Below are 25,811 nucleotides of genomic sequence, written 5' to 3'. Positions count from 1 at the left end.
GCAGATGAAAGAGCTCTCTCCGTGTGTTTTTGAAAGAGTCATACCACATGCAGCGATAAAAAATTCCTACTGGAAAAGGATTTTTCCTGTTGGAAGATTAGTCATATTATTTTGGCAGTGGTAGCATGCAAGATTGGTTATCCATATTCTAAAGGAAATGGCTCTAATGAAGGGGAAGGTTTTAGTGGAGAAGGAGAAGTTGCATATTTGTGTTCCTCAAGCTACAATTGGTTTACTACCAAAAACAGTCAACAGCGGGACAGCAGGAATTCTTCAGTTCCCACCCAGACACATCTACCAAATTTTAATAGAGGAAGTTTACCCAAGCGCCATTACGTCACCTTCATCATCCAAATAAAGATGCCTGACCATCCAGGCTCTGGATGGCATCTGATAGCAATCTATTAAGAATGCCAACAGAAGATACTCTAAAAAATTTTAACACGTTAGAGAATTAGATTTAGACCTAGAAATTCTACAAAATATAGCAGGGTGTTTTTGCTATATATTGTGTTTCTTAGTTGTTAAGTTTTAGGTACTAGCAATTTGAACTTCAACATATATGGGTTGTGTGCTATTGCATTCTCTTCCTTATTCCTATCAGTCTCTTACCAGTAAAGTTTTTGAGAGACTTTGATTCATGGCTCAAAGACTTGGAGTTATTTTCACATGTTTGGTCAACATTCTGTTCATTTTTGTTCTTTGGCAGAATATTGGTGGAGGCCTTCTCTGGAGTTTCAAGTTTCTTAGGAGTAATGGTCTTTGTCTGCAGTGTTTGATTAACAAGGGAGACTGACTCATTAGTGCCATTAGGACTGGATGCCGACGTATCTTCTTGTAAACTATCTATTGTTCTCACTTGGAGAGATGATGAATAGGTTTCCAGAGGCTTTCCAGTGTAAGTTTGTTTATTCTTACAAGAATCTGATCTATTAGCATCATTTTCACTAGTCTTCACTTCACCGGATTTTAACAAATCAGACTCTCGTGTTTCTCTTCCATGATGTAGCCGTGGGCTTTGCAAAGGTTCTTCTTTTCCTATGCTAGAAGAGAACCTCACTTGTTTTAATTTTTCCAGTGAAATTTGCATGGAATCTTCTGCTTCTTCCACAAGAGAATTCCTGTCAGCTTCCCCTTCTAAAATAGATATGGTAGGAATACTGTTCTTACTCTGAACATCGAACATGTGATTAGCCCGAGCTTCTGAGTCAGTGGAACTGGAACTTGAACTGCGCTTCAGAATGCCCCTGGGCAGTGCACCAGTGCCGTTAACCCCCTGGGTCCGTTTTGCTGGTTTGGGAAAAAAGTCTTCTCCCTGTGGCACAGGATTGGTTACTTTGTGAACTAATTTTCTAGCTTTGGGGACGGGATGCTCAACTGGTCCTTTCTGTGATTCCTCAGCAGGTTCTTCAGAAGGTTTCTTAGATGTCGCCATTCCATCATTTAGTAAGTTTGCTTTCGACTGGCTCTCCTCTGAAGGTAACAAAATTTCTTCAATATCTGTGCAGAGAAGAAATAATGAATTTACACAAAATTCAACTAAACAGAGTGGTATGATGCAGTGCAGATCTAGAATGATTACATCAATTAAAAATACTTGCAGCAAAACACAGAAGAAAATTCAATGTAAATGTTGATTTTATTTGTATATAACAGGAAACCTTAACAGGTGAAAATCTTCTAGCTAATTAACACTCTTAGAATGGAAAAAAATGATAATTTCAAAGATAGGGAGCACATCAAATTTTTGATCAGCATAGTTCATGCAAGGATTAAACTTTACAGGGAAGGGGCAGATTTTTAATATGCAAGCGTATTTTCAGGTGCAGAAGTTAAACAGCAGTCTACAGAAGAAAGTATTTTGAATTTCACATAGAAAAGTTAAAAAGCAAGAATGGCTTCCCAGTAGGGATATGAAGATTTTTTGAATTCTGTTTGTGCACATTTCACTTCTCTATTAGCAAGCTTCATATTAGATACATAAGAGTAATTGATGTGTATGAGCCTGTTAATTACAATTTCAGATGCCTGAATTGTGATAAATCATCACTTATCCACTTGCTTGCAGAGAATTCTACAGGAAATGTGAAATTCTAAAATATGTTGGACTGAGGAAACACAAGAAAAAAAGAGGTTTGACTCTTCTTTGAGCTAATAGCAGCAGTAACTGAAAGGTCATAACGATAGAAATTTCCTTGAATATGGGATTGCTGTGTTCTCTACCAGTGATTCAGGACAAGAACACTTGCAAAAGGAATGTGTGAAACATTTATTTCCTGAGTATACTCATGTTTTACATGATGTTTGAAATGAACTAGCTGATAAATTAAGAAGAATAGCTAAGGTATGAAAACCTGTTTTATCCTACAATAAGAAGCAATGGAAGTAAAATTAATTTCCATATCCACCACTAAGAAATTCACAGTCATATTAATATTTACCCTTATTTGATAGCTGAGGTAGAATGGCTTGTCTGCTTTCTGATTCTCCGCTGTTCAAGTTATCACTTGATAATGTGGAATTAAATGGATTTCTCCTTTGCTAAAAAAAAAAGACATGAACATTATAATTGGAGTCAAGTTACTGTGTCAGTACAGTCTTGGCAGAATAAATGAAAGTTCAGTGATTTCCTCTGCCTCACTGCTCTGTCAGCAGTGTCTAAAAGCACGCTTCTTAAATTGGATACGTAGCAAGACATCTAATAAATCTGAACCACAGAACTATAAGAAATGCCAGCAACAGCCTAATCCTGTTCTTTCTGAAATTACCAAAGCAGAGATAAGACACCACTTAAAGACAGCTGAAAATTCCAAATTCTTGCAAGGTAAAAATAAAAAAGTAAATCTATTTCTGTACTTTAGAGATATTGGAAGAGAGCAAGACTTATTTTCAGTGCCTGACAAAGTTGGAAACAGTGTCAAGCACAGGCATACACTGATTATAGCTGTAGCAGCACTTTAGGAGTGAAATTTTAGCAGTTTCCATCATCTCCCCCCAAACAAAAAGCACTCTTTTTTTTTTCCAGCTCATTATTTTTCTTCCTCAAATCTCAAATTATCATTATCATTCAAGCAAAGAAACACACAAGATGTAAAAGATAACATTCTCTACGTTCAATACGGTCTTACTTTTATTGTTGATGCTGCTGCCTTCACAGATCTTCTATCTGGATTTTCTAACAAAGAGGTCACTGGGTTAGAACTGCAAAGAAACAACATAACTTCAGCAAACAGGCATCACTTTAAACTTTTTCAAAAAGCTGATATTCAGTTGTACATACTGAAATAAAACTTCTTAGCACATAGTTTTGCTATTTAGTATTCTCATCACTCTCAGAAGCAAAACTTCTTTTCATAGCAAGAAGAGCAGCAACAGTTATCTCCTTGCAAAAATTTCTTTCCCTGTTAAAGAATTCAATGCAACTTCTCCTTGGCAGTACAAAAATTACATTTTTGGTACCTTCTAGAATTTCCTGAGCAAGCTTTATGTAAATGTAGCCACTCTCCAAACATCAGTATTACCACATCCATCCTTGTCCCATATGTTTACTTTTAGGACCGAAACTGAAATAGAGGGAAGTGTTAAATCTCATCAAAATAGAGTTTTGTAGTGTCCAAGAAAAAAAAAAATCAGGGTAACTCCCACACCACTACAGTAAAAAAAAAAAAAGCATAGCTCTCAAAGAGCTCAATCTTGATGAAAATTTTAATTTATTTTCAAAAATATCATTCCACTTTAGTTTGTATCCTTAGCTTAGAAAATAAAGTTCTGAGATGACATATATAAAGAATCTTTGTTTTCCTGAGGTGGAGTTTGGGTTCTTGTTTTTACGAGCACCTGTGCGCTCCCATACTTTATGCCTCATCTTGACCATCTGCTACTCAACAGGACAAACATGATTCAACCCTTTCCTTATTTTAAACAAGGACACTGTTTTTATGTACTCTAGATGTAAAGAAAACTTAAGATGTTCTTCTGCCTTCCGTTTTACAAGTTCATAGAATGGCTTGGGTTGGAAGGGACCTTAAAGGTCTCCTTGTTCCAACTCCCTTGCCATGGGCTGGTTGCCAGTCACCAGCTCAAGCTGCTCAGGGCCCATCCAACTTGGCCTTGGGCACCTGCAGGGATGGGGTACGCACAGCTTCTCTGGGCAGCAGTGCCAGGGCCTTACCACCCTCTGAGTATGGAATTTTTTCCTAACAGCTAACCTAAATTTCCCCTCTTTTAGTTTAAAGCCATTTCCCCTTGTCCAATAGCTATTAGACCATGTAAGAAGTCGGTCCCCCTCCTGCTCATCATCCTTCAAGTTATGGGGTTTTGGTGGTTTTTGTTTTTTCGGGGGTTTTTTTTAGGAGACCTTTTTTTGTCTCTTTTTTTGGTGTTTCTTTTTTTGTTTGTTTGTTTGCTTTCTTACATGCAGGGAGATAATTTTTAACATGATTACTGAAATTACTGAACACACACACATTCCACAGCAGTTTAATGCAATGGTACTTCACACTTACCAAAGAATAATGAAGTGTTATTTTGGCATTATGTACTGAACATGCTGCTATAAAGTGTAAGGCTGGGGAAAATAGGAGGAAGTAAACAACAACAACAAAAAAATCAAGATTCTGTAACTGCGCGTCTCAGCACAAGGTCTGAACAGAGGAGTTTATGCACATACAGATGGGAAAGGTGAACAAACTATTTCCAGATATGCTGCATTTGCAAGGCTACTCTAAGACTGTTCATGAAGCCACATTAATAAATACTGCCAGTCTACAGACCTGAAACAGTGCAATTCAGCAAACCAGTGCTGAAAAACACTGCAGATCCAAACTCCATGTAGACATTGGTGGGACCAGACAGGAACTTGTCACCTATTCAATGTTTTCTGATTGAGGGAACAAGTAAACCTACAAATCATAATTTGAAAGATTAAGTTCCTTTAACACTTCCTTTGTTCAATAATCAGCATATGGACAGATGGTATCACTGAATGGAGGTAATATTGACAGTCTGAGTCACACCATCAAAACTCATTCTGTGCAAGGATATCCCTTCAGAGGCACTTCACACAATTGGCCTCTGGTAGGGAAGAACAGCAATATGGGATACAATGCACCTCTCCCCCTGCCCTCCCCCCAAAAAAGGTGGGATGTCATAGCTTTATTAGGGGATTTTGATATTTAGGGTGGAAATGAAGATTATCATGCTAATTTTAACAAAATAGTTGTGGACTGATTTCTGTTGCAGCTAACATAGCAGCATTCTGACAGAACAGCAATCGAGTTGGCCCCAGGACTCTACTTCACCCTCTGTGCTCACAGAACTACCAGAACTCAGCTAACTTCCTCCACATTCAGTTAGAAATGCTTTGGTTCACTAACAGGATCCAGAATAACATAGGTCTGGTCCCAAATCTGAGGTTAGCAGTTGTTTAGCTTAAGCAAAGTCTACAAGTCAGTGATGATCTGAAGCCCACTCTTAGGGGAAGAAAGGGGACAGGGGAAACAAACAAACAAACTCTAAAAAACAGAAGTCCTACAAACTTACTCTTAATAGCACTTAAAAATGTATTAAAAGCCCAAGTGCCTGAATTCAATGCAGCATTTGGACACCACTAACTCACTTTATGGAATACCAAGAACCAGAACGATATTTGATTTCCTCCTCTGATTTCCAGCCATCTTGAGACTGCTGCATTGGAAGAGGATGAAACAACAGAAATTAATTCCCAGTGGCTGTGATATCTTAAAGACTGAATCAAATGTCCCTTCTTGCCACACCAGCAGGTAGGACCACTGATTTCCCAAAATTGTTCCTCTCCCTGAGTTTCAATTATTAGCTGCTGCCATTACAGGAAGGCATGCAGCCATATCATATCAGTCCAGCATCAAGATAACAGAAAGGAGTATTTTAGAAACTTGTGGCACCTTCTGCACTTTCCCACCTGTGATACTGTGTAGATTAACTTCAGTTACAGTGAAATAAGCCTGACCAAAATCAGAAGCAATGAATTGCACTTGATCTTGCTACAATTGCTTGCTTCAGCATTTCACATTTTAGTAACCAATAATCTGAGATATCTAATCAAATATTTATGCAAAGCAAACTACTAAGTGGCCAGCCCGTGTGTTACAGATTCCTTCCTAAGGTCTGCTTCCAACGGTATCATGAATCCTGGACTGTGAGAGCTTGCTTTATAGGGAATATCTTCAGCTACTGGTGAGTACAAGCACTCATAACGAAAGTGTACAGGCAAATGGCTGGAACAATTTGGAGCAAAGGGCAGGAGAGAGTTCTGGATAATAATTATCATTTTTCACATGGGTGCAACCCGAAATAAATCATCAAATCTCTTCAAGTTAAAGATCACAATCACGCTGCTCACATTCCAAGCACATAGCCTACATGCTCTTAAACCTCACTATGCTAGATATTTTTTAAAGACACTGCCCTAGAAGTTTATTAAGTTTATTACTCTTAGATCAGTCAAAAGATCTGTGGAGCTGTAATGGTGAGAACAGCATACAGCTGTACTTTAAAGGATCATCTCCTTTCCCTTATGTGAAAGGCAGCAATCAAAGTACTGTAACGGATGCATTAAACAGCAGCATGTCTTCTGCTGTCCATTAAGAAATAATCCTAAAATCTCTAGAAGATAAAAGCCAACCAAAAAAATACCTACATTCAGTAAAAATGAACACTTTCAATGTTATCAGCCAACTTGGGAGGGGAGCTAAGCTCTTTCTTATGCAAAGGAAACTTAATCATTATTATTGTACAACTTCATTTTTAGGGAAGTTTTTAGATAAACTTTGAGTTTCAGTACAGTATCAGGCGTGGATAGGACAGACACATCTCCGAGTTCACTGATAGCAAAAGGTAAAGGCTAAGAAAGAACAATAAAGCAAGCCAGAGTTGTTAAGACTTACATCAATCTTTCGTATTGTTCATCGTGAATGTTTGTACCCATTTTGCAGACCAGGAAAGTGAAAGAGGGAACTGCTACTGGATATTGTACAAGTGCATAGTAGGAGAAAGCCTTGCTGCAAAGGAAAAATAGATGATGTACAGAGAGGGACACAGAAGACAGACAAGAAGATGAAAGTTCACAGAAGCAGTGGTGCAACCAGAAATAAAAGTCACCCTATAAGCAGTTCCAGTTTTTACCTCACTCTGTTGACTGAAAGCATAAACAATAGATATGTTTGTTATAACCTAGATCTTGTTTCCTCAGTGATTTTGAGAATCTGGCTGTTGACATACATTAATTGCCACTTGCTGTCACCGCAGCAATTCTTTTCAACTGCAGCCTTTCTGAAAGCTTTTCAACACAGCAAATGAGTTGCTAACGTAGGTATTTTAGAGAAAAAGATAGTTCTGTCAGAAGTCAATTCAGGACGTTTCAAACCAAGATGCTTTGTTTGAAATTTACAAACTTGAACTAGAGAGAATACAAAAAAAATCCTCCTTAGTTAAAAAAAAACAACCACTTTTCATCTTGCAACAAGTGTAGCCATTCAGTCATGCCCAAGCTGACTGTTAACATCAGCTCTTAATCAAAGCCTTTAACTTCCGTATTGATTTCTTTTTCTTGATAGAATCACATCTTTTTTTCCTCAGATATCCAGACTTTCTGATTCTTTCCCACGTGAAGTATGCTTGGTCTTCTTAAAAAAAGCCTGAGGGGTCTCAAATGCACTGAAAACATGGAAAATCTATCCTAAAACAATTTCCCAATCTCCAATTTTTATATGATCCGAGTTTAAAACTCCGACTGAAACAATAGCCTTGTCTCATTGAGCAATCGAATGAAGAGAGGCAGTTATTGACCCCATATTACAAGGGGACTTTACAGATCATGGCCTGCTATTCAAACCACAAAGTCCTGGTCTCACTTCTGGGAGCCAAACAGAATGGTGGCATGAATATGACTGTGGGACCATCCCACACACAGCTGGCATTTTTCTCCTTGTAGATGTAAACCAAACATAGCTGCATTCAAATACAGAGCAAGTAACAGTGCATAACTATGAACTGTCAGCCCCTCTTATGAATTGATTCCTTGGGCCATTCCAGGGAAATATTTGATGATCTCTGAAACAAGAGAATACTCGAAAGGCACTTACAACTCACATGTTTAACCAGTTCTGACATACTTTGACATATTTCTGTTAACTGTGACTGAGCAGAGAGCTTACCTTGAACTAGATTTCAGTTCTTCTTCTTCTTCTTGACGTTCCACAATGCCATGTAGTTCTGGCGGTGCAAAGACTTCTTTGTTAACATTGCTCACCCAGCTGTCCTTTGCTTTGTTTGATTTGCTCTGACTCACTTCAGCTAAGGCATGAAAGAGGGATACTGTTAACTCCCATGTGTTCATACAAAATTTCACAAGAAGTAAACAGAAGTATTTACATTCAGTCCTACAGCTATTTCAAAAGCCCACTGCACTTGAATGAGATACAGAATTAGATCTGGTGCCTTCTAAAGAATATAACTATATTTTAATACTGCTTCACATATTTTTCTAATGAATTAACATTACTACTCCAAAAGTACCTGCTTTACAAATTAAAGAAATCCTACATAGAGTTTTCTATGACAAAGTGACGGCATTGGCAGACAGAGGAATAGCAAGAGACATCACTGGATAAGGAACTGGTTGAATGGGCATATGAAAAGATGCAAGTAGCTCACTGCTCAGGTGGAAACCAGCAGTAAGTGGCGTCCTTCAGTTCTGTATTTATTATTTTCACTGGCAGTGTGGACAGTATTATTCAGAGCATCCTCAGAAAGTTTGAGGGCAGCACTGGGCTGAGTTGTACAGCTGACACTATAGAGGAAAGGGATGCTGTCCAGAGGGACCTTGACAGATGGAGCCATGCAAGCCTCATGAAGTTCAACAAGGACAAGTGCAAGGTCCTCCATCTACATCAGGGCAATGCTAAGCACAAACACAGGCTGAGTGAAGGATGGGTTGAGAGCAATCTTGAGGAAAAGGACTTGGATAAAAAGCTCAACATGATCTGGCAATGTGCACTTGCAGCCCAGAAGGCCAGCCTCATCCTGAGCTATGTCAAAACAGCACAGTCAGCAGATCAGGGAGGTGATTCTCCCCTTCTACTCCACTCTCATGAGACTCCTCCATCTGTGGTGCTGTGTTAAGCTCTTGGGCTCCCAGCACAAGAAGGATGTGGAGCAGGTCCAGAGGAGGCCACAAGAATGATCAAAGGGCTGCAACATCTCTCCTACGGAGACAGGTAGAAGGAGCTGGGCTTGTTCAGCTCAGAGAAGAGAAGATGCCAGGGAGATCTTATAGTGGCCTTCCACAGTACCTAAAGGGAGCCTACAGGAAAGTTGGAGAGTGCTATATAATATTACATTATTTCCTCTAATGTCTTCTGTGCTTCTGCAACAGTTCAGAAATTTGTATGCAAAAAAAAAAAAAAGCAAGATTTTCATTCTTGTTGTCCATACACGCAAGCAAGAATTATCTTGATAAGAAATGAGTCACTGAAGCTAAGGAATTGCACATAATTTTTAATGCAGCAGCATGCCCCTTTGTTCAAGTAATTAGATTGGAAATAATTTTTGAATTGAAGTTTCCTTCAAGATATGTCTTGAAGTACTTTAACCTGTAAGTAAGTTATTATATACTGCAGCTAGAGCTTTACAGCTGATTTTCATAACCTTCAGAAGTCCAAAACCAAAGAACACTCCTCACTAATCACCTGTTTTTCATTCTGTTTCAGGCCTTTTCTTATTAAGTCAAAAATCCAGAACCTGCCCCACAGTAATCAAAAGATGACTAAACTGCCATTATCCAAACTTATCTATGGGAGCATAAGATTTGAGAAGGTGTAATGTAGTGGAATTCATCACAAGAAAATTATGCTAAATTGTTGTTTAAAAAATTATAGAATGCAGCAGCAGTAATCTACCCCAACAATGATAAGCATCTCACTTGCTTCACTAGCACACACACACACACACACACACATGCACACACAAAAATCCCTTAACAGAGCTTAAAAAAGGAATGAAGATTACAAATTTCAGTGCAGTTTAGTGCATAACTCTTGCCTTTTAAGACGAAAGGATTTAGAACTATGGGAGGTTAAGAGGGGACATGGGCCTCTGAGAAATAAATCACTTCCTGTACAAAGAATAACAAAAATATACCAGTATCTTTAGATAAGAGAACCAGATGCTGGAGAGATTTATAACAGGTCTATAAAATCTTGCATACTATTTCACATATGCTTCTATTAATATGGATCTGTCTCTTTCTTTCCGGGAGATAATGTTCAAGGCAATCAGCTCAAAACCAGAAAAGGAAGTGCTCACCTGTTATATGGAAAACCTCGAGACAAAGCATAGTAAAAGTTAAAAGCAACAGCCTTAAAGTCTTACGGAATTTAATGAACAAATCAATAGGAAAACAAACACAAACAGACAGCCAAAAACCAGGAATTCGTCCTTTAATTCAAAAATGGTTAGGTGCAAATGGTTTGCAGTCTGGTCCTGTTCATAGGATCTGTGCATGTTACCTGGCACCCAGATGCTGGGGAGATGAGCTTTTGATGTAGTCCAGTACAGCAGCTCTCATGTTCTCCTTTTTGTTTTGCTTCTCTCCAAACAATACACTAAATTTACTTTTAATATTAAATATATTATATGCCCACTTTTTTTTTTTTCCTCTCCAATAGAGTTTTAAAAATACAATATTAAGTCTCAGAAATCTCCAACAGAGCACATGAAATCTAGAAAAGTTGTACTGAAGAGGAAATACCTTCAGTTTGATACTTTATATGTTGTGGATTTACTTATAGGGCCTCAAAAAAAGAAATAAGAATGCAGTTCAGGAATGCAGAGCGCAGTCCCTCCTGATAGCACTTAACACAGACAGTGTCCATACTGTGTCCTACTCCAGTAGGAGCCAGGAAGATGACTAAGGGACTGGAACATCCCTCCTCTTGGGAAAGACTGAGAAAGCTGGGACATTTTAAGCCTAGAAAAGAGATGGCTTGGGGAAACCTTATCAACATCTATAAATACCTGAAGGGAGGGTGTAAAGACAACAAAGCCAGGCTCTTCTTAGAGAGAGGGAAACCAACACTCTAAATTACATATAAAAACCTTCCTATGAATAATTTCCTGTTCATAAGACTAACATACTCTTCTTGCATTTCACCTACTTAACTTCTGACATTGCTGTAAGAGTATTGCCTCCATACCAGCCTTTCCAAAACAAAACATGAGCTAAATACTTACCAAGAGTAGCAGGCTTCCTTCTCATGGAAGTTCTAATAATATCTGCTCCGTGGATCTTATCTCTATGCCTTTTTGACTTTGCTTCATAAAACCATTGCCCACTCATATTCTTCAGCTGAACATCATCTTTGACTTTTTCTGGTAAGTGCCTGAGGGAAATAAATAAATAAATAAATGAGAGACATTCACACTTTACTTGCAATGGGCAGAATAAAAGTAAGTGAAGTAAAATGCTAAATGTGGTGTAAATATACAGGTTCCCACAAACGCTGAATGCAAGACAAGAGGTACAGCAAAGAATGTGGCAGAAAGTACTAAGAAATAAAAGCTACTATTTTTTTCTGCTGCTTTATCTTTCTGTTGTTTAACAGACACAGCAAAACACCTGTTGTAGAAATCAAACTGCATAATAATCAAATTCTTCAGATATAACCACAGCATTTATTGTGTATTATGCCTCAAAGCACAAAGAAAAGGGAAAGCCTGAATGCATTGGTAACGGATGCTCAGTGATCTGCCACAAAGGCAGACTTCACTGCAATATATACAATATATAGATGCAACACAGAGTGTTATTCTTACACAAATTTAACTTCAGAAACTACTTGAACACTTATCTGAACTATAAAGACAAGCAAGATACAGCTTCTTTGCAGACATGAAACCAAATGCTCTTATGGCTACACTAAGTGTGTACCTTCTTTTCTACTCTGTAATTTGCTTTATTGTCCTCTGAATGCTGACATTTCTTACAGCCTGGATGTTTTTTTTTTGTTTTTCCAGAGTGTTTTACTCTGGAAGTGCTTAGAGCTGTAGTGAGTCAGAAGAAGCTGTCTCAGCTTGCTATTTCCATCTTCTAACCTGTTACTTCCCTTATTTTATTAAGGCAGATGGCCTTTATCCTTGTTACCCTCGGAGGATCAGTAGAAATAGCTTCAAAAAGATGTCTTGCTCTGATCATCTTGCAAGCCAAGTATGTATGCCCAGTAATGGCAGACCTTGACTTCATGCCTCCAAAGGCCGGTTTTCCCAAAGTTAAGGCTGAGATAAGCTATCAGGGCAGCACAGGAAATCTGTGCCAAAATCAAGTCCAGGGCTGTTCTGAGGCTCTGAAGATGCCTTTGAATGCTGTTCATGTGGTACTACCTCTATACACACTCTCTAAAACTATACTGGACACACGCTACCATTTTTCAATAAATTCTTATGCAAATGCAAAGAATGCCATCCTTACAGAGAAAAGCAGCAGTGTTACCCTGCTTACATGAGTCATGCCTTAGCAGAATAAGGAGTTGTGAACAATTTGAGATTGTTTTCTTTCCTTCTTAGGCATATAACACACTAAGCACACGCCTTTCACATGGCATGGAGACTAACTGCAGACCAGGAAAGTTACCACACAGATTTAGAAAGTACTTAAAAGAAAAAAATAACATCAGAATTAATCTACTTTCTCCATTCATGATTCTTCTGTAAACAACCTGAAAACACAGCCAAAGGGAGAATCAAAGAATCATAGAATCACTCAGGTTCGAAAAGACCTTAAAGATCATCAAGTCTAGTATGAGTCTTAGTATCATGACCTAACCATACTACCCTAACTCTAACAGCCCTCTGCTAAATTATGTCCCTGAGCACAACATCCAAGCGGTTTTAAAACACATCCAGGGATGGTGACTCTACCACCTCCCTGGGGAGCCTACTCCAGGGCTTAACAACCCTTTCTGTAAAGAAGCTTTTCCTGATATCCAACCTAAACTTACCACTGTGCAACTTGAGGCCATTTCCCCTCATCCTGTCACCTGTCACCAGTGAGAAAAGACCAACCCTGCACTCACTGTAAACACCTTTCAGATATTGAAAGACAGCAATAAGGTCTTCCTCAGCCTCCTTTTCTCCAGAGAAAGCAAAGCAGTCTACACATTACTCAGAGACATTAAGGCTAAAGATGTTACACACTGCTATAGGACGGTGACATCTTAGATCTTGGCCCAACAGCCAAGGTCAATGCCAATTTTATACTGCTCATGAGTTAGGAGAATCTTCTTGCCCAGTCACGCAGCTACAATCACAGCCCTTTTATTAGAGGTTGCAGATTTGACTGCAAAGAATAATCATTCACAATAGAAAAAGGATACCATGAGCCAATTCCAACCCTCATGTTAAAACAGACCATCCTCACCTATCGCTCTACTCCTCCTTCATATTAGTATGGCAGGAAATTATAAGGTTTATATAGTTCCTCCTGAGCAGGTGTAAGACTGCTTCTCATCTTGAATCAGCTACATACAGCTGAGGTTGCCAGGAGCCAAGGTCATCACTGGCCTTTTGAATGCCAAGATTCAGCTGTCCATAGCATTACTAGACAATTTAAAATTTGGCCCTCCCTCTTGCTTACAACTCTGTGCTTCTCAGAGCCAAAATACCTACTTCCCATCAGCTGCAGATCTTCCATGCTGGAGCAGGAACACAGCTGTAGCTTCCCTCTGTCGTCAAGCAAACACACTCCCAGTTATGAGCCAGCTCCTCATTGCTCAGCCCATTAATGAACAAAGACAGCAGGAGCAGCAGAAATAGGGTATGCAAGAGCTATCATACAGATGAACGCTTTTCCCTTTCACCTTCTTTCCCATGTATTATTTGCTTTCTCAAGTCATATGCTCCTTCACGTTAGGAACTGGCTTTTCAGCTGTTTGCTTAGCCTGCAAGCCAGCAGAGCTCTGACCCCAGTTGGTGCTTCAGGGCAGTCTGACAACACATGCCAAGGGAGGTTCTCAAGTGGGAAGATACTGAGTCACAGGAGAAGCATTCAGTGTACTTTCCCTCTGATTAAGCCTTTCTATCCCAGGCATTGCTCACTCTTTTCTCCTTTGCATTCAGCCACGGAAACTAGGGTGCAGTAGGATACCTTCACAAGTTAGCTCAACAGAGCTACAGAAGTAGCTGGTTTGCACAAGGAATGTGCTTGTTAGCTTCTAATTACTTGTCACCTGTGGCCAATGCCATGTTAGTTTGGTTGGAAGGGAGCATCAGCTTGCTACCTATGGGGGTCAGCATACTTCAATTCCACAAACTCAAGAGGCCTTCCAAATATAAGCATGGTCTCAGTACCTTCTTCATAAATTGTGTGTCCAGTGTACGGAGCTTGTATTCTTAAAAAGCTGATAGGAGTTCATCACAACTAGCTTATGAATTTACTTCCTTTGTTTTGTCTTCTCAAGTTGATAGCTTAAGGACTTGACTTTTGTTAGATTGACTTAGTCCTCCTCTCATCATCAGTCCAGTCTCTTGAGAAACTAAGAGCAACAAACATCAGATCTATTCATCTACCACAAATAAGGAGGCAGATTTGCATTATCAGAACATGCAGCTTTAGCTCTTGGCAGGAAGAAGTTTCTGAGAAGTTGTGTTCACCGACACATCATAGACCTGTTGCGAAAACGCGCTACTGAGATTACAAATTACTCTTTCCACGATGTTGCTCGAGTTCTCAAGCTATGCTATGAGCAAACTTCTGCATTTTAAAAAATAAACATCAAACTGATTGTCCTGTGGGGGTCCATTTCATTGCTATTTATTAGATTTAGGTTGTGGTTTACCTAGAAAGGAATTGTGCAGATGTCAGTCTGCAGCTGTGGTTTTCCACTGCTACATTTACTTCCAGCACCACAGCTGAACTAAAAGCAGAACTAAAACAGTTGATTTTAAGCCAGCTTCCCACTCAACAGAAAGACTAACCGAGTTGTCATTACCTTATTTTTCTCTTGGTGATCAAAAAACAAGTTGGCATCCAGATTACGATTGCAGACTCAGTTTGCCAAATTTGCAATGAGGAAAAAATGCAGTAATGACTTTCCACTACATACGTGTTTGTTCTGAAGTCCCTCAGTGGTCTTTTAAAATGCCAGTTACCTTGTGTTGCAGTTTTCAGTGAGAAATCCTGAAGTTATACTAAAGCTAGTGCCTGTCTCTTCTATAGTAACTTTAAAATGGAGAAAGTGAAGGTACATAAGTCTAAAAGAATTCATCCTAAACTCCTTTTTTAAAAGTGAGGTTGGATTTCTCCCATCACTTAATAGGCTTTTTCTGCTAGGTCTAGATGAAATATCCTTGATGGAAAGACAGATTTTCCCCCCAATCTGAGTATTAAGTACATGCAGAATTACCTTGAACTTGCATGCAAAGCAACTCTCAGGCACTCTGCAGGCAGTCAAAGTTGCAAAGTACGAAGGTGATGTGTAGACATCACCTATAAAATGTGTTTTTTGTCTCTATCTCTGAAACATCTGACAGTGGGCTAAACCTCCCCTTCAAGGCAGGAAATCTGCTCTGATATAATCAGTCCACGTCAACCTTTCTATCAGCAAATCACAATAGTTTATCTTTCCACTTTGTAGGCTGGTGTGAGAGCTCACTGCATCCTAAAGCAAAGTGATGATGACTTCAGTTTCTTTTTTTATTTTGTGTGTATATATATATACCTCGTAATGTATACCTGTATCTAATACTGTACAGCTAGACCTTCTCAGCATTCTTTGTTCCTTCCCCTTATCCTCTTACTCATAGCCTAAATTACAAAGCATTCTAGAATTTGCAAGAAGGGACAACTGACATCTTAATAACTTTTTATTGCCTTATTCCTCAATCAACAGCTTAAACTGAGCTTTTTGGAAGGAGAGTTGGAGACTTCTTGTGACCAGGTAGGTAGCATTTAAATCAGAGTTTGTGTTTGGCTCAAAGAAAGATTTTATTAGTTTTAATTATTATTTAGCTATGTTATTGATTATTGTTAGTGTCTCGTGCACTCTGTTCTGAAGATGTGAAAAAAGCACCCACTGATTGTGGCAAAACAAACACTTTTTAGAGCCTGATACTACCAACTTATCGATAAGATCACTTCAAAAGCCTTCCTCCTGCAAGGGAAATATCACGTGAGGGGAGGAGAAAGAGAGATTTCTCAGGAATTTGTCCTCATTTCTATTTGCTCTGATCACAGCTAAAAAAAATAAAATTAAAATTAAAAAAAAAAAAAAAAAAAAAAAAAGGATTTGAGCTCTGGATCAGTCAAAGAATATGTTTTTATGCTTTTTGTAAGTCCATTTAGGCAAGAACAGGAATGAAAGGATATTAGATAAGGCATTAAGGCACTTTACATGTCAGACCCGTGAGTCTTTTTTCTTCTTCTTCTGTAAGAGTGCAAAACAGCCATAAAACATTTACAAGTCAAAAGGAAAATTGTGCAAACACTGCATTCTGCACGAGTGTGCCACTTCAGTCTGCTCATGCCTCAATAAGGTGCAGGAAAAAAGTCTGCCCTGGCATTTGTTTGAGAACTACACCCAAAACATTTATAATGGACAGACCTGAGTAGGCATGTTTGGTTTTTTTTACTTTGTGCATACTGGCTATACACAAGTTTCAAAAATCCATTACTGTGTGATTGGTTTAAGTAACAGGTGCAATATAATTTTATGCTGGTCGAGGGCTGTAGTAAAAAGAATAAAGCAAACCTGTTTGCTTATACAACCTTTCCCCATCCCTGTCATCATGGTATCTCATCAGCAACACCTTTAATTCTTGCCTGTGGGGTCTCTCTGGATATGGATATTCTGCATAGGCAAGAGCATAAAATCACAGAATCATAGAATGGCTTGGGTTGGAAGGGTCACACTGTCAAGCTAAAAATAAGCTTCATGTTACATGTAACACATTACATGTTATAAATCATGTAATTAGATACTCCCCAGGCAGATGTACAGAATGTCAATTTGCTTGGGCATTTCTTAGTTTACGTAACTTTATTCAGCCGTAGCAAGACTGGTCTGCCAGCCTTCACAGATCCTGTTAGCTTCCACTTCTTTCATTTGTTATAACATTCCACTCTTTGGCTTGCTTGTTTGTTTCAAGGGTTTGCACAGAAGCTCCAAATAGCCTCTTCTCCCTTTTCATACACAGCCCAAATAAGGCCATAGAGGAAAAACCTCACTCTTCACAACGAAGGAGCAGCTAACCTGTGACAGTGCATTGTTGGTACTAGTCAGCCTGAGACAACAGTACAAGATGATTCAAACTCAAGAGGAGAGACTGGTAGAAAGTGATACTCTACGCACATTCTCTCAGAGGATCTGCCCAAAACCCACATTACAGGCTCTAAAAACAGATCTATAAAGCATAAAAGCAGCCCCGATCAAATGACAGACCACAGGGTACACACAGCTACTGTAAATGAGCAGAGGAACCTACATCATTGAAATTGATGCTGTGTTAAAGAATAGGTTGCATTTTAAGATTTCAGACCAGAACAAGACTAACAGACACAGTAACAAGACTATCCACTCTGAAGACAAAGACTTTAGTTTGGCACACAGTAAACCTACACAGGTCCAGGCATAAGCACAAAGTGCAGTGGGATTAAGAATTTTTGTACTGTTGGAAACTCATTCTTGTGGAGGGAACGCTTTGTTCAGAGGTTAAAGATCCCTATTAGTGCCCACTACTTTCCCTAAGCCGGTTCTTCTACCACACCAATTAAATTCCATCTACCCTTCTTTGCTAGCCGTTCCTTGGGTCCAAACTTAGAGAAATTGGAGGTACTTATAGGTGACAGTGTTCATCCAGAATCCAAGCAAGCTTTCCAAGAATTTCACTATGCATCAAAAGGATGATGGGCTAAGAAACCTCAATCAAGTATACCAAGTGTCAGTCTGTTTACTGATCAGAACAAAATGGAGAGGACGTAGATACATTGTGCTGTAGAGTAAGCAGTAAGCCGCACACCTCACACCTCTTCCACATGTTATTTTTCCAGTAATTTACAGATATGCAAACTTCTATGAAATATGAAATAGTTCCAAATATACATGTAAAGAAAGTTATAAGGAAAAAAAAAAAAGAGAGAGGGAAAAAAAAGTGGTGAGGTGGACATTTTTGCAAAGACTTAGCATTAAAAAGAACCCTCAGATATTCTTCTGGAATATTTGGAAGATGTTCTCGAGTGACAGAGCAGGAAAATCATGTAATTCTTTTCAGGAAACAAAAGATGAGCTTTGACAGCAGCTGTAAGACAGCATTTCTGGACTCCTCAGTCTTCAGTCAGCCCTTTAAACATGAAATGATACCCACGTTCAAAACATCTTTGCCTCTGTTAAGCATGCTTTCAGAATTCTTATATCTAACAGAAAATCCATCCTCTAATAGGCATAAGTAAATGAAAAAGAACTCTTCCTCCAGACTGTCCACAATATAAGGAACACTTCTTGCAAAGTGACTGAATGAATGTCTGTTAAAGCAGAACAGAATCAAAATCCTATTTGCACAAGGGTTCCACAGCCACCCACACCCACTGATGGTTATGAGAAAAATTAGTGCATGTAACACACAAATTAGGCCCCTGAAGCTGCCTCAGTGATACCCAGTGCCACGCCAATGTGTGTATTAAAAGGGTTTGGCACACAGCTGTCACCATCCAGCACACAAACAATTCCACACCAACATTTCCCTATCACGAGTCTCCTTCTGTTTACACAAGGAGCAAATGATCCAAGCACAGCCCACAGCAGCATTCCCAGAAGTTCTGCTGAGAAGGGAAGGGCTGAGAGCTGCTGTGCAGGACTGTGTCCCAAAGGCAGCCACAACAACTTTCTGCCGCAGACACGCTGGTGCCAGAGGCCCACCATCCTGCCACAGAAGAGTCACTCGACCACAGTTCAAAACTTCACAGGCAGACATATTTCTGTTCCACGTTACTGTCTTCAGTCAGAGCTCCAAACTACACAGCTATAAGGAGAATTCATTAGGGGCTGGGCTGAAGCTACCACCAGGAAATCCAGTTATGTGCTTGGTACGTTCATTTGTTCAATACCCAAACTCAGCTGGAACAGAAATTCCTGGTTAGGAATAAGAACACTGACAATAAATAAATGAACCATCATTCAGCTTTTCTGTTTTATGCCATTTCTGCCTTCCTCAGCAACAGTGCCATTCAGGGGCTAGCATCTACTCTTGGGGTAATGGAGCAAAGAGAGATATCTTCTTGTCCTAAGGGAAAGAAAGAGGATAAATTGTCCAATGATTTTGCTAGATCACACCCTTTTGTAAACAGATTTCTTCATGACCCATTTCACAGGATCACAGAATGGTTTGGGTTGGAAGGGACCTTTAAGATCACTGAATTTCAACCCCCTGCTATAGTCAGGGACATCTCCCTCTAGACTAGGTTACTCACAGGCTCATCCAGCCTGGCCTTGAATGCTTCCAGGGAAGAGGCATTCACAACCTCTCTCGACAACCTGTTCCAGTGTCTCACCACCCTCACTTCAGGAATTTCTTCCTCATATCTAGTCAAAATCCACCCTCTTCCAGTTTAAAGCCATTTCCCCTTGTCCTGTCTCTACCTGCCTGTATAAAAAGTGACTTTTGCACATGAGAAGAAAACATCAATGTTCTCTTTTCTTCAGAAGAGATCTCAGAGAGGAAGCAGGCATGCTATTCCCAAAATCATGCTGTTCCTGAAACTATTGGCTTGATTCAGACCAACACAAAAGGAGCTGCAGGATGGAGGATGGATCCATTACGCGCTCAACAAAGCAGGATTTAAAGCAGACAGCCTAAAGAGGATGCTTAGTTGGACAAGTCTAATTGACACAGCTTTACTACACACAGTAGCAGGGGCTGTGAGCAGAGAAGGGACTCCATCAGGTGATCTGTAAAATTCCACTAACAAGGTGCTTAAAGAGGATTCTGTCATGTTACCAGCTTGTCAGCACTCCAGAAAGGCAGCAAACAGACACCACAGAGGGAACAAATTGTAACACCCTTCAAACCTCAGAATTTCTTTCTAGAGGGAAAAAGACCATATTAAAAGACTTCCATTATGCATACCTACAAACTACTCTTTGTCATGGTATGATATTTGCATAATGACATTCCATCCCAGCTCCTGGAATCTTCCAGGCATGCAGGAATGCTGCAGAATTCAAAATACTCCATCTACTTGGCTGGAGATCTATATATTTTATATACTAGAACACCCTCTGGATTAAAAAGTAAGCTCCATGTGCCACATCGATGCCCAAAAATCAGTTTCAGATGTAAGCTTCCAGAAGTTATAATATTCAGAAACCAGAAGAGATACTCTATTGTAGGAACAAGCTGATTACAGGCTGCTTCAACCTGCAGTCCTTTGCATTTTCCACCACACCCTCTTGAGCTACAATTACAAACGGCAAAAGCAAAGTTATACAGACAAAAATACTTGTTGACAGCATTTTTTCAGACCACTACTAAGAGTGGCTTTTTGGATTTGTTTTTCCCAGGAAGATTCCTTTCCCCAGACGTTTGGGTTTTGTTTGTTTTCGTTCTTTTCCCTCAATCAATGAGGAAAAACTCCAGCCTCAGCAAAGTGCTATGAACATCAGTTTGCATTACAGCACTTGGACATTTCAGCATCTAACACTTCTTTTGCTATTGGGCCTCTTCTCATTTTGGTTACTGAGTCTGACTGAAAAAAAAAAAAATTCCCACTGTTGAGCAGTTAGCTGTCTGCATTAGCTGAAACCACTACTGCACTGCTATTTGTACTGGTGTAAATGACTTTCTCAAAGTCAAGTAATGTAGGCAATGCTGTTTTCAGTACTTACATCCCTTATTCACGGCGATTACCCTAATGGTAGCCATAGGGAAACCTCCCAGCACACAAAACATTCCACAGTACAACATTCCAAACAACCCATTGCTCCATCTGTGACACCACAAAGAAAACACGGAGCAGTTTTCTACGTTAGCCGTAGGCTTGCAAGGACTTCTTTTCGCAAGGGAGCATAATGTTGGCACCTCCTGTGGACTATAGCACCAATGCTCCATGTATTTGAGGTGTAAATTCCTCACTCAGACGTGTTGCTGACTGCATCTACATTGATTTTTTAGTTTATTTGAGGCACTTGTGCATTTTTTGAAGCAAATACTCCTGCTTATTATACATCGGTTCAGTTTCAGTGTTGATACGTAGGCAAATTAAGTTCTTTCACAGAGTGGCCAGGGTTGGAAGGGACCTCAAGGATCATGAATCTCCAACCCCCCTGCCACAGGCAGGGCCACCAACCTCCACATTTAATACCAGACCAGGCTACCCAGGGTCCCATGCAGTCCTTTCCTTTCCAAGGAAACCAACCTAGAAATTCTGTTCAGATGCACACCAAGTGTTCTTGGCCCATACAGAGTTATAAACATCCCAATCAACAATTAGCTTTCTGGAGAGTAATGAACCATTTGCGTGTTAGGGGCATTTCACCCAGGAACTACACTAAATCTAGTCTAGAGTAGAAGTCTCTGAATCACACACACTCTACCACAACTATTTTTTCCTACTCCTATGCTCCATATAAGCCAGTATGCCAGTTGTGTAGGTCTTCCCAGGCCAACCCAGGGTGCCATGTTCTTTTACCTGACTCTCTCTTCTTCAGCTTTTTTAAGCTCTGCGTCCCGTTGCAGCACCTTCATTATTGCCTCTTGTTCCTCCTCTGTTAGGAAGCTTAGGTCAATCATCTTGTCGTGTGTGTATGGGCAGGGCTGAAGTGTCCAGAAAGATCTTAAATCCTGCTGAGGAAGACAGACTTATGGTCTCTCTTAAAGGTATAAAAGAAGTCTTTTTTAGCAGGCACTGAGAAAGCTGGACCACGTCACTATCACGGATTTAAAAAACCACCAAGATTGCTTTGTTGCAGTTGAGTAAGTGCATGTTTCCTTAGATTAGAGATTTTGGGGAAGGAGCTGCATTGCTGCTTGCCATTGCAATGATGTTTTCTCAGCTTGTCCTCTCAGCTCTGCTTCTTGGAGTAACAGTTCATTGACCCAGTACATCCGGTGTTTAAGAGCAACCAAAACATTCCCTAAAAAAGAGACAAGGAAGAACAAGCTATAACATTAGCTATCAGAGAAGTAGATCACATAGGCTTTTTTTTTTTTTTTTTTAATTAAAATAAACAAGTTTTTCAGTGTGATTAAACCACTTTACGAAGTGGTCACTTCAAGTCAAACCTGTTTTACAGGCCTCTTGAACAAGATGGTCAGGAAAATACACTGCTTTTGAATATAGTGACTCACACCCTGCAACACAGAACCAAGCGTCATTTAAATGACAATTTAAAAATAAATGCATTTTAAGTTGCTCATAAAGTCAGCAGAATAATTTGGGCAAGAGAAGGAAGGAGAAGAAAATACAGTCAAGAACACTAGCATATATCCATTTAAAGTAAAAGAAGCATGTAGTCACAAGCACAGACATTGTGTACAAGGGCACATAAAACCTGTGCCTATTGTTATCATACACAGATCAGAAAGAGCCACATATCTCTGAGGAAAAATTCACTGCTGCTTGCAGTCCTGATTCAGAGTGTAGAGGCTGAGTGGGAAAAAGTAACAAAGAAAAACAAAAATAAAATAACAACCCACCACCAACAACCAGCTAACATTTAAGCTAAAACTCAGGAGCTTGCCATGCTGGTTTATGATGATAGCATTAGCACATTTCTAGGCCACTTGTTTTTGGCACCAACCAACCAAAGCAGAACTATCCATTGAACTTTTGGACCCTACTCCACTCCCAGCAAATCGTGAGCCTTGCCCTCCACACCTGTCTTCCTGCTCCAGGTCTTCAAAGAGGCCTTTCTCCTTCCAGGAGAACAGAAGGGCAGCAGTCATCACAAGCCCTGGAGGAAGAGCCCTAAGGAAGTAATCAGAAGGCTGCCAAGCACAACGTGTTGCAGCAGCGAGATGGGAGGAGGCTGGGAACGCAGAACAATTTGTATGCTCCAGTTCAAGACTTCAGGAGCATGTTCTCCAATTACTGCAGTGCCTCTTTCTGAAGGATTTTATCTTGCCTGTGAGAAAAATGTTTATCGCTCATAAACATTTCTTATTATTGACTCAGAACAACAACAACAACAAAAAAACAGTTTTAAGAGATTATTTCTTTAGATTTCCAAATGGGAATTCTACAACAGACTTTTGACCCACCCAAAACAAACAGCACTGAAGGATCAAGTACCATGTTTGCAAAGCCAGGTTCTTACATTAAAACCTTTAAGCAGCAGTTATTAGCTGCTGGATGGAGTCAAAATACCTCTATTCTTCTGACTTGAGCTCAAGTCAGGAAGGAACTGTTTCCAGAAGCATACTGAAGTTTGAATAATTCTCCCTTCCTTTATATCAGCCCACAGCATAGGAAGGAAGTTCAGAGTATCTATAGTTTCCACAGGCTGCAATCCAATTTAGTTTACAAGATAGGAATTCAACTTTTACTCACAATATTTTACCAGTAATAGCATATAATTATGTCAGGAATATGATCCCATGTAGGCTTAATCACTGCGCTACAGAACATATGTAATGAAAGCAAACTAATGGCTACAGAAACATCTTGAATGCTGCAGTAACATGAATCTCACTGCTTTATCCAAACCAAATTGAATCTTTAAGTAGTAGTTTTAAAAACTGTTTTGTCTCTGTTTCATAGGCCATGGTACCCTCTGGAAAAGCAGATGACTAATCACTTACAAGATAATTCCAACCACAAAAGGCAAAAGCCTCTTCCTGAAAAAGCTCAGAAGAATACGGTTGGAGGAGGAATCACAGAATCACAGAATTGTAGGGGTTGGAAGGGACCTCCAGAGATCATCGAGTCCAACCCCCCTGCCAAAGCAGGTTCCCTACAGAAGGTCGCACAGGTAGGCATCCAGGCAGGTCTTGAACATCTCCAGAGAAGGAGACTCCACCACCTCCCTGGGCAGCCTGTTCCAGTGCTCCGTCACCTCACTGTAAAGAAGTTCTTGCGCATGTTTGTCAGCTGTGTCTATGTCAGGGTCTCTGAGTGTTTCAGAGTGACTGTTTCATTGATACAATGAAACCAGAGGGGGAAAAAAAACAAAAACAGAACAACTTGAATTCAGTGGAAGCCTCAGAAGCATCTGAAGTGACAAATCTGATGAGAGGCAGCAGAGAAGCTGTTACTGAACAGATCTCCTATTAAAAAAGGATAGCTACTGGCGCAGCCTTGTAGCTTTCTTGCACTGTACACTGAACATTAAAATCATGCAGGTAATCCTTGTGCTTGCTCCTCTGGTCCCAGAAGTTGTAAGCAATTCAACCATGAGAGGAAAACAAGATATTAGCACTACTCAAGGAAGCATCACCTCTAAAAACAGCACATCTTACAGATGTGGAAGGCAGCTGCAGCCAGGTTAATGCTCATCTCAGTCCCTCTACAGAAGGCAACAGCCTTCTGCATGTGGTTATGTTTGGCTGCCACATTCAGGTTCTCCATGATTCATGCAACATAACTGCAATGAAAAGTGGATATTTTATATTTCTTATGTCTGGCCAATCATGTCTGTAAGGAATCTATTGTAGGAACAGTATCTTTAAAGGAGGCTGATGGAGGGTTATGTTGTTTAACAGTTTAATTCAAAAATCTAAAAGAAACAGTTGGGCAACACCCACTGAACAGACCCAGGGGAGCTCAAGGCAAGGCAGGGTGGGACTGAACTTCCCAGATACCATCATTCTGTAGAGCAGATTCTGCAACTAAATTTGCACTGCCACTTTTTTGCTCACTTGCCTAGGCATAAGTAGTGCAGCTGACCTTTTAGGTTTCTTCACAAATATAACAACGTAATGGATCATTTAAAGCATGACTGGGTACCTGAAAAACTGGCTCCTAATCTCACTGGATAAGCAGTTAAAGAAAAATGACCTAACAATAATTTTTCTTCCTTTAATGTGTATCATCCATATGCTGAAGTGTGTACTGTGATCACAAGTCTTCAGTCACTGGAACCATGCCAGAGACAAACTGAAGGCAAAACAGATGTTAGCCTCTGCATAAACAAGGCTGAAAACCTGTGTGTGTGTGTGTGATGTACACTGCCAGCCTCGGGAGACCTGCTAACACAAGCTATGGCAAGGCTGGCTTTCTGCAGGAGATCGTAAGCACTGATGGTACAAAATGTTGGCTTAGGGAATAGCATTTGTTGGAGATCTACAGCCAGATTTCAAAAATTAAAAATAAATCAATGCTTTTGTCCAGTTTGAATCACACACCACCACTCCAAGCTTAATCCTTCCACTTTCTTTTTCCTTCTTCTTTCATTCTTCACGTACTTTTTCTTAAATGTCCTGTACGTGCCAGAAAGAATAGAGAGGCCTCAACATTCATGTTTGGCAAGAGAGCATTCAGACCTAAGTTTCAAATAAAACAGAAAGATTCACAACAGACTGATTAAATGGAAATTGATAGAACCACCAGACCGATGATCTCTGGAGAAAAGCCTGTCATCTTATATTGTAGACTAATACTTGTGACACTTGGGATATGAGGCATCATTTTTATTTTTTTTTCCCCTAAAATTCAAATGAAGCCCCATCAAAAATCTTTCCTTCCATAAAAGGTTTCTACTCCCTGCAATAAACAGGAATCTGAAATTATGCTTTCTGTAATTCATGCATGAAAGATTCTATGTCTTGGAAATAAAAAATAAAAATAAGGGCTG

At 39.8% G+C, this 25,811-nt stretch overlaps 1 protein-coding gene and 1 long non-coding RNA gene across 5 annotated transcripts in view; one reads left to right on the top strand and one right to left on the bottom strand.

The window, feature by feature from the left end:
• Positions 1-25,811, bottom strand: part of SYTL2 (synaptotagmin like 2) — a 49,906-nt gene that overhangs the window by 17,436 nt on the left and 6,659 nt on the right. For all 3 annotated transcript variants that reach the window (XM_042862554.1, XM_042862556.1, XM_042862555.1), the window contains exons 2-7: positions 21,710-22,154; positions 11,269-11,417; positions 8,193-8,331; positions 3,129-3,201; positions 2,442-2,541; positions 613-1,500 (exon numbers count right to left, since the gene is read on the bottom strand). In XM_042862554.1, coding sequence (XP_042718488.1) covers positions 613-1,500; positions 2,442-2,541; positions 3,129-3,201; positions 8,193-8,331; positions 11,269-11,417; positions 21,710-21,810 — 1,450 coding nt within the window. In that variant the 5' untranslated portion in view covers positions 21,811-22,154. The remainder of the gene's footprint in view (positions 1-612; positions 1,501-2,441; positions 2,542-3,128; positions 3,202-8,192; positions 8,332-11,268; positions 11,418-21,709; positions 22,155-25,811) is intronic.
• On the top strand, positions 1,400-23,950 carry LOC122175131. 2 transcript variants are annotated; one of them, XR_006177315.1, is made up of 5 exons: positions 1,400-1,479; positions 5,672-5,780; positions 6,130-6,213; positions 15,921-15,968; positions 23,780-23,950. It is a non-coding gene; the product is annotated as an uncharacterized LOC122175131 (long non-coding RNA). The 2 variants fall into 2 exon arrangements; XR_006177316.1 differs by lacking the exons at positions 1,400-1,479; positions 5,672-5,780; positions 6,130-6,213 and adding an exon at positions 11,913-12,241.

This window comes from Lagopus leucura, unplaced genomic scaffold (genome assembly GCF_019238085.1).
Source record: "Lagopus leucura isolate 7727_CA_CO unplaced genomic scaffold, USGS_WTPT01 Super-Scaffold_702, whole genome shotgun sequence".
Taxonomy (NCBI): Eukaryota; Metazoa; Chordata; class Aves; order Galliformes; family Phasianidae; genus Lagopus; species Lagopus leucura.
Note: the sequence above shows the minus strand (reverse complement) of the source record. Positions and strands in the feature narration are given on the sequence as shown.